Genomic DNA, 13,428 nt, shown 5'->3' with positions numbered 1-13,428 from the left:
CCTAAGTCTGCGGAGAGGGGCGGCATACAAATAAATAAATAGAGAGATAGATAGATAGATAGATAGATAGATAGATAGATAGATAGATAGATAGACAGACAGACAGACAGACAGACAGACAGACAGACAGACAGACAGACAGACAGACAGACTTTTCTAGATAAGAACCGGGTGTTCAAGATTTTTTTGCCTCTTCTTAAGAACCATTTTCTACTTAAGAACCCGAGCCCGGAAAAAATTCCCAAGAAATTTGAGAGTGGCACGAAGCCCCGGACAGTTTCCTGCCATTACCCCTTTAATCCCAGCCATCTCGGGCTTTTCTGGGCTGCCAGAGGAGCCTTTCGGTGGCGCTTAAGGAGGCTTTGGCAGTCCAGAGTGAATGAAGCATTTTCCTTTCTCTGGGCGCTTGGAGAGGAATAAACCACTTCACTGTGGTGACTCCCTCACGCTGCCTTCCATACACCCGACGTGAGGTTGCCTTCCGGAGCGTCTGGGTGCAGAAAGGCAAAAGGGGGCAGCCAGCTCAACTCGGCTTCAGCCAAACCGAGGAATCACCACAGTGAAGGAAAGGCGTTGGGTACAAAGCAAGCGAGCGAGAGGAGAAGGGAGCCCTTCCGCGTGGGAAAGAAGAGGAAGCAGGTAGCAGCAGCAGCCGCCTTTCAAAGGAGCGGGAGATTCCCCCCTCTCGCCTGCCTGGGTTTCTCTCTCTGACACAGTGTATGGGAGGCAGCCTCGCGCTGGGTGTATGGGAGGCGCATGTTCCTCCTCGCCACCTCAGAGTTCCTCTTTTTTAAGGCTTAAATTTTTGAATTCTTTTTATTCCCCTCGCCTCACCTTCTTCCTTTGGCAGCTACTGTCCTCCTCCTCTTCTTCCTCCTCCTTCTCCCACCCAAAAGAATTACTTGCTTTTACATTGATTCCTATGGGAAAAATTGCTTCTACTTACAAACTTTTCTACTTAAGAACCTGGTCACGGAACGAATTAAGTTCTTAAGCAGAGGTACCACTGTACAATGCATGATATAAACTGCAACATGGACTGCATCTCGTTCGCTGAGAACTCTCTGAATTGGTGGTGTTCATGGAAAATTATATAACCATTGAGCCTTGCAATCTCCTATTTTGATTAATCACTGAAGATAAATTATGACTGTTTAGCTAAAGCTAGTTACTAGAGAGCAACAGTGAACTTTTTAGCTAATAGAACAATCCTCTTTAGATATTCCTATGTTAGCAAAGAATTAGGTCACATAAAACCGACTTACAAATAATTTCAGAATCTTTGTTTCTAATTCAGATTTAAGTAGAGCTTGTAGATTTCTTTTATTTTTATTTATTTATTTATTTTATTTATTTAGTCCAATACATAATACACATTGAAGAGAATAGATATGTAGTAATATAACTAAAGAAATGAATAGAAGAAAAGATATAAAAGTATAGCTGAACAAATTTGAAAGGAAGAAAAGAGAAATGAGATAAGGAGAGACAATTGGACAGGGGATGGAAGGCACACAGGTGCACTTATGCACGCCCCTTACTGACATCTAAGGAACCTGGAGAGGTCAATCGTGGATAGTCTAAGGGGAAAATGTTGGGGGTTAGGGGTTGACACTACTGAGTCAGGTAATGAGTTCCATGCTTCGACAACTCGGTTGCTGAAGTCATATTTTTTACAGTCAAGTTTGGAGCGGTTAATATTAAGTTTGAATCAGTTTACATTACCCAAAACAAAATTGGTTTTGTTAAGTATAGTAGCTCATTAGTCCATTTACCTTGGCTAGTTTGTAATGTCTATAGCAGTGTTTCTCAAACTTGGCAACTTTAAGATGTGTGGATTCCCAGAATTGTAGATGTCAGGAATTCAATTACCATGCAGGCTGAGAAATCTTAGGAATATAAATCCACACATTTTAAAATTTTCAACTTTGAGAAGTAGTGAACTATAATGTTTGCCAATCTAAAATCCCTATTCACTGTTAACTTTACTAGTTTATTGTGACATATAAAATTGGCATGATTTAGTAATTTAATAGTGGATATTATCTGAAAATCTAGAGTTACTCAGACTTCTGTTACAGATCTTTTGACACATGTGGCATTTCACTGCACAAAAAGTTTACTAAGAGGAAATAAACTGTGAAGTCTTTGGTGCCTCCTGAGCTTAGTAATTTGCTTGCAGATGTTTCATTACCTGACTAGGAAACATCATCAGTGTTGGTAATATGAGCCAAGGTGGCGCAGCAGGTAGAGTGCTGTACTGCATGCCACTGAAGCTGACTGTAGATCTGAAGGTCAGCAGTTCAAATCTCATCACCGGCTCAAGGTTGACTCAGCCTTCCATCCTTCCAAGATGGGCAAAATGGGGATCCGGATTGTGGGGGCAATAGGCTGGCTCTGTTAAAAAGTGCTTTGCTAACATGTTGTAAGCCGCCCTGAGTCTAAGGAGAAGGGTGGCATAAAAATCGAATAAATAAAATAAATAAATAAATATCATCAGCACTGTCACCTAGACTCGGGTAGAGAAACATCTGCAAGCAAACAACTAAGCATTAAGGACTCCACAGTTCAACCGAGCTATATTATATTATGTATTCGTGTTCTTATCAATAGCTTCTAACGCCTATGTGACTCTTGTGCTAAATCATACTTTTGTGTAGGTGTTTAGATGCCTTTGAGGCAGTACTTTTTACTCCTGGCAACTGCCCGCTCAGGTTGTGGCAGTTTTCTTGGCAAGATTTTAGAAGGGGTAAGTCATTGCCTGCTTCCCTAGGGCTGAGAAGGAGTGACTAGCCCAAGGTCATCCAGTTGGGGTTGTTCCTAAAGTAGGGGTAGGCAAAGTTGGTTCTTCTATGACATGTGGATTTCAACTCTCAGAATTCCTGAGCTAGTATGATTGGCTGAGGAATTCTGGGAATTGAAGTCCACTAGCCATATAAGAGCCAACTTTGCCTACCTATGTCCTAAAGCAATAATGTAATTCAGTCATCTATTTTCTAGCCTGATGCCTTAACCACTACATCAAATTGGCTCTCTAAACTGCACTTAGGAGTTGTTTTGCTCCTTTTACTTATTTTAACACAAATGTTGCCATTCGTTGTTAGTTATTTTGTGGAAATGCTGTCTTTGATTTCAAAAATCACAATGTCAGGTCTACTCAGCCTGGTGTGAGATGGCTTTTTAATTAAAACATTGATTAGGCTCAGCCAGCACCTGCAGGATCCACAATACCTCTTCAGATCATAACCAGGATAATGACTAGTACCTAAAAGTACTAGATTCTTTTATACAGCTGTCCAGTATCAACTCAGTGACAAATTGTTTGCTGCAGACTCCATCCAGAAGCGGTTGATCCTGAATCAAAAATAGGAAACCCGGTACACACATTACCTGGTAGCATATGTGCAGGGAGAAAAGGATAGCTGGAGGCAGTATGCTGATTCTGAAAACCACTTAGAGAGGACTGTAAAAGCACTATGAAGCGGTATGTAAGTCTAAATGCTATTGCTAAATATATATGTATATGGTCTACCTGCCGCAGTCAAAAATAAAAAAAATACCATATCTCACACACATATTTACCTTTTCTATGGTCTTTTTACAGGTTAGTCCCCATTGCCAAACAGCCTGCCTGGGTGGGGAAGATTAAGTTGAAGGGATGACCTCCCACTTATGACTGTATGACTGTAACTTGTTACTTCTATCCTTAAGATTTTTATTAATATCGATTGTTTCCTCGTTGCTTATTTGACCCCCTATGACAATCATTAAGTGTTGTACCTCATGGTTCTTGACAAATGTATCTTTTTCTTATCAGCATAAAACTTATTAGGAAAGACTTAATGAACTCAATCTGTATAGTCTAGAGGACAGCAGGGAAAGGGGGGACATGATCAAAACATTTAAATATGTTAAAAGGGTTAAATAAGGTTCAGGAGGGAAGTGTTTTTCATAGGAAAGTGAACACAAGAACAAGGGGGCACAATCTGAGGTTAGTTGGGGGAAAGATTAAAAGTAACGTGAGAAAATATTATTTTACTGAAAGAGTAGTAGATGCTTGGAACAAACTTCCAGCAGATGTGGTTGGTAAATCCACAGTAACTTAATTTAAACATGCCTGGGATAAACATATATCCATCCTAAGATAAAATACAGGAAACAGGGCAGACTAGATGGACCATGAAGTCTTTTTTTGCCGCCAATCTTCTATGTTTCTATATTTCTATGTTTCTTTTATGTACCCTGAGAGCATATGCACCAAAGACTTGTGTGTGCAATCACACTTGGCCAATAAAGAATTCTATTGTATTCTATTCTATTCTATTCTATGACGACCCCAACTCTTCTTTATACTTCTTACACATGCAAACCTGGAGCTAAAAGAAGTGGAAAGCGGTATGAAGGCAAGTCCCTTGCCGACACCGCGGACGGAGGATGTAATGCAAATTACGGTCACCGCTACCTTCAACCCCGACCCATCCCCGCCCACTCAGACCCGGGGTTTCGAGGCTCACCCCCGCCTTCCTTGGCGCCCCACGATTCCCCGGCGCCGCTCTGCCGCAGGTGAGAGCACAGGAAATCCCGCGCCGACTCCAGGTCCTGGAAGCTGCAGAAAGGCACGAGACTGCAGGCCATGGCGTCACCCGGTGCTTTTATTTATTTATTTTATTCCCAAGCCCGAAGCCCCGCAGGCGCCCCCGCCGCCCGCCCCCCCTCCCCGAGTCGCGAGCTGGGACTGCCAACCCCACCCGGAAGCGGTCAAAGGCCCTGCGGACGCTACCACGCAGGCGCCGAGGGAGCCGGCCCAGGAAAGGGAGGAGAACCAACCGGGAACGCCAGCGATGTCCACGTGGTTGGGGAAGAAGGGGCGAAGTTATCGGGCTGCGGAGTCGGCGGGGTGGATTGAGAAGAAGGAAGGCGGAAGCCTTCGTTGAGGCGGTAGCTGTCCGTCATCCTGACCAGGGCTCTCCAATCTTGGCAACTTTGAGACTTGTGTGGACTTCAACTCCCAGAATTCTCCAGCCGTCGTAACATTTACTTATAAGTACCCTACATAAATGGATTCAATTTTTAAAAATCAATTATAAGGGTCAGACTGTATCTTGAGATCATTTAACTCAACCTCCTTCTGGGGGTTGGGAATTCCCTTCTGGGGGTGCAATCTGGGTGGGTTTTTTTTGTTTTGCTTTATATAATTGTACAAAAACTGCTGCAAGAAAACAGTCATTGTGATACATCTTCAACTTGTGATCCACTGAAAAACCAGTTTATTATTTTTCATAGCTTGATAGTATGGTCTCCCTCTTTGCATATTAGAGTGGGTTCACCTATACATTGAATAAATAAATAAAATGTTTCTCATGCCTTAGTTCCTTTGCACCCAAATTAATAATTCTGCATTCCTCTTGATCCATTTTATTAATTTTTGCCCCTTTCCAATGAGTGAAAATTCTCCTGAATATTCATACTGTCCTCAGTTGGCTATACCTTTTATCTCTGTATGACCGCCTAATCTGATAATCATGTTTATTAACCTTTATCCAAGGCATTTATAAATAGTTGAACCATACTAATACAAGAACAGATCACTACAGTATATAATTGAACACTTCCAGCTTCATACAGAGCCATTGACATATACCACTTAGTATAATTTAGTACAATTATTTGGTAATGGAATAGAATTCTTTATTGGCCAAGTATGATTGGACACACAAGGAATTTGTCATTGGTGCATATGCTCTCGGTGTACGCAAACTATTTGAAAGCATTTCACCGAGGCAGCCTTTGTCAGCACCATCTTGGATTACTCAAATACAGATAGCATAGACCAGTGTTTCCCTACCTTGGCAACTTGAAGATATTTGGACTTCAACTCCCAGAATTCCCCAGCCAGCCAGGGTTTTGATTATGAAGTAATGGGCACTGATGTAAAGTATGTAAATTCAGATGCTCTTGCCCTGAGCATGAGAAGTCAAAAATAGGATTTAATCACAAGATAATGGTATGTGTTACATGCCCAGATCTTCCTAGCTATGGTGTTGTATGAGGGGCCTTATATGAGGGATTTTGCTTCTTGGCTCGCTTTCTGTGGGGATGCACTTTTCTCATCTTTAGCCTTCATAAAATATTAGGCATATGCTATAACTTTGTGGGTTAGGGGAGGCTTTTGCCTGTAAAAGGAGCTGACTCAGGTTGCAAGTGGTTTTTTTTTTCTTATTTCCATTTCAAAAATATTTGTCTGGCACTATGCTTATATTCAGTGGTTTTCAACTCAGAAAGAGCCTCCCAAATGACATCTGCAATCTCCTTCAAGAGTCTTGGATATAGGCCCATTGTCCCTTCATCAGTGCTTGAATAGAATAGTATAGGATACGATAGAATAGAATAGAATTCTTTATTGGCCACGTGTGATTGGACACACAAGGAATTTGTCTTTGGTGCATATGCTTTCAGTGTACATAAAAGAAAATATACATTTGTCAAGAATTATGAGATATAACACTTAATGATTGGCATATGGGTCAAATAAGCAATGAGGAAACAATATTAATAAAAATCTTAAGGATACAAGCAACAAGTTACAGTTATACAGTCACAAGTGGGAGGAAATGTGATAGGAATGATGAGAAAAAACTAGTGGCAATAGTAGTGCAGACTCAGTAAATAGTTTAACAGTGTTGAGGGAATTATTTGTTTAGCAGAGTGATGGCATTCGGGGAAAAACTTCTTGTGTCTAGTGAGGAAAGCTACCCAAATAGCACACTAACATCTGCACTCAAGTTTTCTGTTCCAGCTCATCGGACAGAGTGGAACCAATTATCCAAAGAGGTATAATGAGAAAACTAGATAACTAATTTTTGGGATGCTTTAATTTAGAATTCTTGCACTAGCAGGGGTTTAGGCTCAAATGGCTATTTAATTCAAAAGCATTAATTTAAATTATAAGGTGGGAAATGGGGGTAGGAACAAAGTAGTAAGATATGGAGTGGCTCTTAAGATATCCCACAGATGTATCCTTGCCCTCATACTATTACAGTAGTTTTTTAAAATACCATAGTGAGAAAAATTGGATGAAGTAAAAGGACGAAAGAGTCGGGAACTCTAGACTAGAGCATTCTGCATTGACTTAATTGTTTACAGGAATTTGCAGAAAATCCTGTGATAATAAGGGTCCCCAGGCCATTCCCATACAAAAAAAGTGAAAAATTGTTAAAAGTGGTGACCTGGAAACAAAATGAAGATATCTCTTTCACAGAGAATTTAATGTAGTGTGTGATTTAAAATATATCCCACAATTGTCAAAATTCTTTTATAAAATTTGCTGAAAAATAAATGTTCCCTTTGTACAAGCTTTTCTAACATTAATTAATAGCTGCTTCATTGCAATACCATTGCTTCGTGTCATTTATTATTTCAAATGGCAGTTAAATACATTCTCTTATTTCTGTTAAGAGTAGTCTCCCTGAATTGCCCCAGTGTGAATTTCTGTTTAATGGAGGGTTAATTACTGGTTCTTGTGCATGTATTTTCCTTTCCTTTCTTTAGCAAAATCCCTATTCTTGCTATTACAGCAAAAAAAAAAAAAATACATGAAAAAAATCTATAGCGAAACATTTCCTTGGAAGCACTGGAGGTATTAAGGCATGCTGTTAGTAATATTTGAGTTTTTAGCAGCAGGAAAAATTGAAACATCAGGATCTGTAAACAGGTAAAAGGGACTAAATATTTCACAAGCTAGCAACTGTTCATGCCTCCCTTTCAAAATCTTCAAATGGTTTTCAGAAGGGGATGCAGATCGCCCAAACCATTAGCGACTCACTGGTGATGTGACAAGGGCGTCACAGATCCAGTTAGGTTGGTGCCAGGCCATGAGCACCATCATTTGGGGGGGGGGGGGATTTTTGGTGAATTTTTTACTGTTTTGAAGGTTTTTCCTGTTCTGCTGCTTGTAAAAGCGCCCGCCCGCCTGCCTCCATGTTTAAGCTGACCTTTATTCCTTCATCCAAAGCACAGCTGATCAGCTCCACAGCTGTATTTTGGGGAATTCCAGTAACTGAGCTTGCACGGAAGCCAAATTGCACAAGGAAACGCAACCAAGTGGAGATGTGCGCATGCGCAAAACGTTGAGATGGGAACCGGTGATGTAGGTAAGCGGAACCCACCCACACTCATGAGTGGATGAAAAAAAATCTGAATTTCAATGGCATCTAAATTTCTCCAAAGAAATGAACAAACAAAGCAGTGGTTAGGAAATCTAGGTGCAAAATATAATATGAAAATTGACAGCTGTCATAGACAACATATCTACATGACTTGGATGTTCTATGGCTCCTATCCCTAGTCATTGCAATACCTGATTGGGGAATTCTGGGGGTTGAAGAACACACATCTTAAAATTATCACTGTTGAGAAATACTGAGCTAGCTTATAAGAGATGACCTTTTGCATCTTCCTGGTTCTAAGAATCTTTTACATTGTGTTTGGCTTTTTTTCTTTCAAGCACAGAGGACCATTTTTATTTATTTCCTTTAGTTTTCAAAATGTACCCTATTCCAATCAAATGATTCTTTGCAGCTTGCCCAGAATATAAAACAAGTTAACTTTCTTAAAGCCCATTATAATGATTAATTAACTGAATAAGTGATTAAAACCAATTATAAACATAATGGGTCTCTACAGGATAAACCCCAACTATCAATAAGAAAAAGGGGTAATAATTAATTTAATATTATATAGTATATTGTTTTAAAATTGTATATAATAGTTATTAAACATGTTCTTTTTTCCTTTGATATGATCTGATTAACAAAAGGTTCTTATCAGAGACTTCCATCAAGAGTAGAGCGATTAGAGCTCCTCCTTTTTGTTATATGTTTTGTTGTTTTTCTATGTATGCCTTTTTTGTCTTGTCTTTGAAAATAACAAAAATTATTAAAAGAAAAGAAAAAGGGGTAAGATGTGGATAAAAGTTGGGGGGAAATAATGCACTATACCGACTCCAGAGAATTCAGCCTACAAATAGTTCTGTTTTCAGCACTTTCTTTAAAAGCCAGGAAGGAGGGGGCTAGATTGATCTCTGCTGGGAGACTGCTTCAAAGGATTGGTTCTGTTATGGGAAAGCAGCACCTGTAACCTCAGCCCCTCCAATCTTTTGAAAATGTAGGACTGTAAGTGGCTTCTCCCTGGATGTTCTAATAGACAAGAAGGTGTTCTAGGACAGCGTTTTTTAAAACTTGGCAACTTTAAGATGTGTGGACTTTAGTTCCCCAAATTCCCCTGCTGGCATGTTGACTTGAAGTCTAATCAACTTAAAACAGCCAAACTAGATCTAGACACTACAGCATTTGGATTTTAAATTCCAATGTTTGTTAGAAAGTTTGTTCTCCAACCATGCCAACCCAGTCTGTTCAAACTCCCAAGAAGAAATTATTTTAAAGTCCATCATTTCTGAGAGATTCTTTGGGACAGCCTCCCAATGGCGATCAAGCTAGTTCCCTTTTTACTGGCTTTTAGAAAAAATATGAATAATTAAATTATTTCAGAGAGCATTTTCTCATGTTCATACTTGACATCATTTTGTTCTTTTTTCCCCTTATCAGTTTTTATTTCTTTTGTTTTTGGTATTTTTTTTAGTCTGGGATTTTTATGTTCTGATTGTGAATGTGATTGGTTAATTAACCTGACTGGAGGTATTTTGCTTTTTGTCTTATTTATTTTTATTTATCATATTTGTATAGCCAATTATTTCACATGAAGGTACTCTGAGTGATGTACAACCCTTCATTAAAAGAAATAAATTCATTAAAACATTCTTTCCTTTAAAAAAATCTACTCTTGATTTTCCTCTGCTTGTTCTTTTTGAGCAATCTATTTTGTGGTGGAATTATTTTTAGACTTGGCAGCTGTTAGACTTTTGGGAGTCAGAAATTCTAATTTTGCTAATCTTCCAGTCATTTTTGGATTTAATGAGATGATGCTAAAATTACTAAAGGCATATGTGATGTAGTGGTTAAGGCATCAGGCTACAAACTGGGAGATTGTGAGTTCTAGACCCGTCTTAGACACAAAACCAGCTGAGTGACCTTGGGCCAGTCACATTCTCTTAGCCCTAGGAAGGAGACAGTGGCAAACCACTTCCGAAAAAACTTTCCAACAAAATTGCAGAGCTTTGTCCAGGCAGTCTCCAAGAATCGGACCCAATTTGGAAGAAAAAAAATGCTCTAAAAAAATCATATCCATGTTCTGTAAAATGCATCTGTAGAAAAGAGGCTTCTACTCCGAATTTATTATTTATTTATTTTATTTATTTATTTATTGGATTTGTATGCCGCTCCTCTCCGGAGACTCGGGGCGGCTAACAGCAATAATAAGACAGCGTACAATAATAATCCAATACTAAAAACGATTAAAAACCCATTAATAACCAAAACAATACTAAATACTAAAAACCAATACTAAAAACCAATTAAAAACCAAACATACATACAGACATACCATGCATAAAATTATAAAGGCCTAGGGGGAAAGAGTATCTCAATTCCCCCATGCCTGGCGGCAGAGGTGGGTTTTAAGAAGCTTAGGAAAGGCAAGGAGGGTGGGGGCAATTCTAATTTCTGGGGGGAGTTGGTTCCAGAGGGCCGGGGCTGCCACAGAATACTGTCACAAAATACCATTCAATGTTCATTCCATATACAGTACTCTCATTCTATTGTTTTATGTACATGTACACAACATGGATTCTAGCAATTGATAAAAATAGAAAATTTAAAAAATTAATAATTAATAATGAGAGCCACAGATCATGTGAGAACTTAAACAAGCTGTAGGAAATAAAGTTTTAAAAAGTTTATCGTAAAATCATATAAAAGGATTTTTACGCTCCTCTGGAGCAAATGCTCCATAAGCCATCATAGAAAAGTGACTGTAACATCCATCAAATTGACAGATACTGGCAATAGCTCAGAAAGTACATGATCACATTCACACACATATTCCTGACTGAATCAACCTGACAGACACGATAGCATTAGGGCAGTGCTTCTCAAATGGTGAGGGGTGCCCTCCTTGGGACCCAGGGAATGTGCTTTTTCTTCCACAGGGAGTAGGACATGCATCCCACCTGACATTAATACCAATACCTCTGTTGTGTTCCTCAGTGTTGTGTCCAGGGCAGCCTGTTCTAAAAGAAAATATCTGACGAGTTCAATCAAACTTTTCAAATTTGTGAAACATTTTCTGATATGTGTCTGTAAACCGTTTCTAAACTAAACACTGATTGGCTAAGACGCGGCAAGTCAAACTGTTTCCAGCTTTCCCAAAGAGTATAAATAGCCGCGGTTTCAAGCCAGTCTCTCTGTTGGAGACTGAGAGTTGAGCTGAACACTTCTTTTTTTCGCTGCTAATAAAAGAGCTGATTATTAGCTCATGGTCTCCAGTCTCCTGATTTAATAGTGGCGACGAGGGTGCCCGACCTACGTGTCCCTGATGGCCTCCTCCATGGCACAAGCGCCGGCTTTCTTCAACCCCGATCAAGACACTTGGACGACCTATATGTCCAAATTCAGAATATTTCTTCAAGCAAGCAACTTCCAAGATGCTTCCAATGACAGAAAGCGTGCTATCTTCTTGAACTACTGCGGCCCTGCAATTTACAGCCTCTCCACCACGCTGGTCGAACCCGACACCGTAGAGACTGTCACCTGGATGGCACTTCAGGAAAAGCTAGCTACCCACTTCCAGCCCACCACTCCAGCCCGTGTCAGCCAAAACCAATTCGCACAGATGCGGCAGGCTGACGGGGAATCCATCAACGACTTCGCAACCCGACTCCACGCCCTCCTGTCAAAATGTAAATTTAAAGACCCAGAGGACCGCCTCGCCGTCTCCTGATTTAACATTTTCTTTTAAAATGGGTTGCCCTGGAGACAACGCTGAGGAACGCAACAGAGGTTCCTCTGCAGGTAGGAAGCGCATCTCGCAGTAGACCGCAATTTGGGGGTGGCAGGTGAGGCAGGCATAATTGAGAAGTACTGCTTAGGGGAACAGAAAATATTTTCTATGGCAATGTTCCTTAACCTTAGCTACTTTAAAATGTGTACACATCTACTCCCAGAATTCTCCGTGCTTGAACTCCACACACCTTAAAGTTGCCAAGGTTGGAAAATACTTTTCTGCGATGTGTAGATTCCTTGTGTGGCACTGCATCAAATTGAGTTTTAGCTGTTTCTAAATTATAAAAAGAAACTAAAATTGTGGCATGCCAGAGGAGCATGCTCCAAGAAGACTATCCTTTGGAAGAATGGTTCACCACATTTATTATTGCTTCATTTCGAAAGTTATTCAGCTTACTTTTCTAAGTTAGCATAGCAAGGATACCAGGAGTCTACAAAGAAATTTACTGCTGGATGTTGGCAGGAGAGGTTGGGCAGGTTCTTCTCTCTGCCAACACTTTCCTACATTTCTATACTTCTTACAAAAAAGTGATTCTATGATTCGATAAAACTTATAACTGAAAATAAGTAGCTTGAGCATATGTGTCCAAGGAATAGGGTGGCATCCAAATCAAATAAATAAATACGTGCGTACATACATAAGGCATAACCCAGCCATAGGTATCTGTCCCAAAAAAAAGGATGTGGGATTTGTTTTTGTTTGTACAGTAACCTGCAGAAGCAGAAATGTAAACAACTGATTAAAGGAAAAATCTGAAGCCAGGAGATGTTCTTGACCCTCTTTTTCTACAGCAGATCTTGTATCAGTGAAGCTCAGGATGATCAGAGCTAGCGCTGAAAACTGTCAGTGCATTTATTAGCCATCAAGAGCTGCAAAGAAAAATAATTTTGCCTGATGTGCTGCTGCTGTTATTTTCAGCAATGACAGAAAAATATACTTCGCAGAATTCTTAGTATTTAGTAGGCTTATGGATCTTCACCTGACATTTTCTTTAGCCTTGTTTTAAAAAATGTCATGCAATATTAAATGCTCCTTGATGTGTAAGAATATTTTATTTCTTGATTTCTTCCCCCTAAGTTACTGTAAAATCACTGAGGATATTCGAAGAGAACATCTAATGGGTTGTGGGCTGTATGCGATGTGTCTGCAGGCGGCTGGTAAGGCCTATAGAGGCACAAAATGTTCTGCCGCATGTTGGGCAAACATGGGTGGACACCATTGTCACAGCATTTGCAGCTCTGGCTTTGCGGAGTGCTTGCTTCTCTTCTACTATGAATATTCTTCTAGCCTCAGATGTCTGTCAGCCTTGGTGGATCAGCATGCGCCATGTTGGTCGATCTTGTGCCAGGGTTTCCCAGGAGGTGGTGCCGATCTCGAGGGATTTGAAGGAGGCTTTCAACGTGTCTTTGTATTGCTTCCTTTGTCCCCCATGCGATCGCTTTCCTTTAGACAGCTCACCATAAAGGACCTGTT

The 13,428-nt window shown here is 40.1% G+C and overlaps 1 protein-coding gene across 2 annotated transcripts in view; it reads right to left on the bottom strand.

Moving 5' to 3' along the window:
• The window catches only part of RAB3GAP2 (RAB3 GTPase activating non-catalytic protein subunit 2), a 72,286-nt gene extending 67,548 nt beyond the window's left edge, over positions 1 to 4,738 (bottom strand). Inside the window, exon 1 of one of the 2 annotated variants that reach the window (XM_070734388.1) lies at positions 4,515 to 4,738. In XM_070734388.1, the coding sequence (XP_070590489.1) occupies positions 4,515 to 4,635 (121 nt within the window). In that variant the 5' untranslated portion in view covers positions 4,636 to 4,738. The remainder of the gene's footprint in view (positions 1 to 4,514) is intronic. The other variant, XM_070734387.1, reaches the window with a different exon arrangement.
• Positions 4,739 to 13,428: the final 8,690 nt, after the last annotated feature.

This window comes from Erythrolamprus reginae, chromosome 1 (assembly GCF_031021105.1).
Source record: "Erythrolamprus reginae isolate rEryReg1 chromosome 1, rEryReg1.hap1, whole genome shotgun sequence".
Lineage (NCBI taxonomy): Eukaryota > Metazoa > Chordata > Lepidosauria > Squamata > Dipsadidae > Erythrolamprus > Erythrolamprus reginae.
The sequence above is the reverse complement of the archived record's forward strand: the minus strand, read 5'-3'. Positions and strand labels throughout refer to the sequence as shown.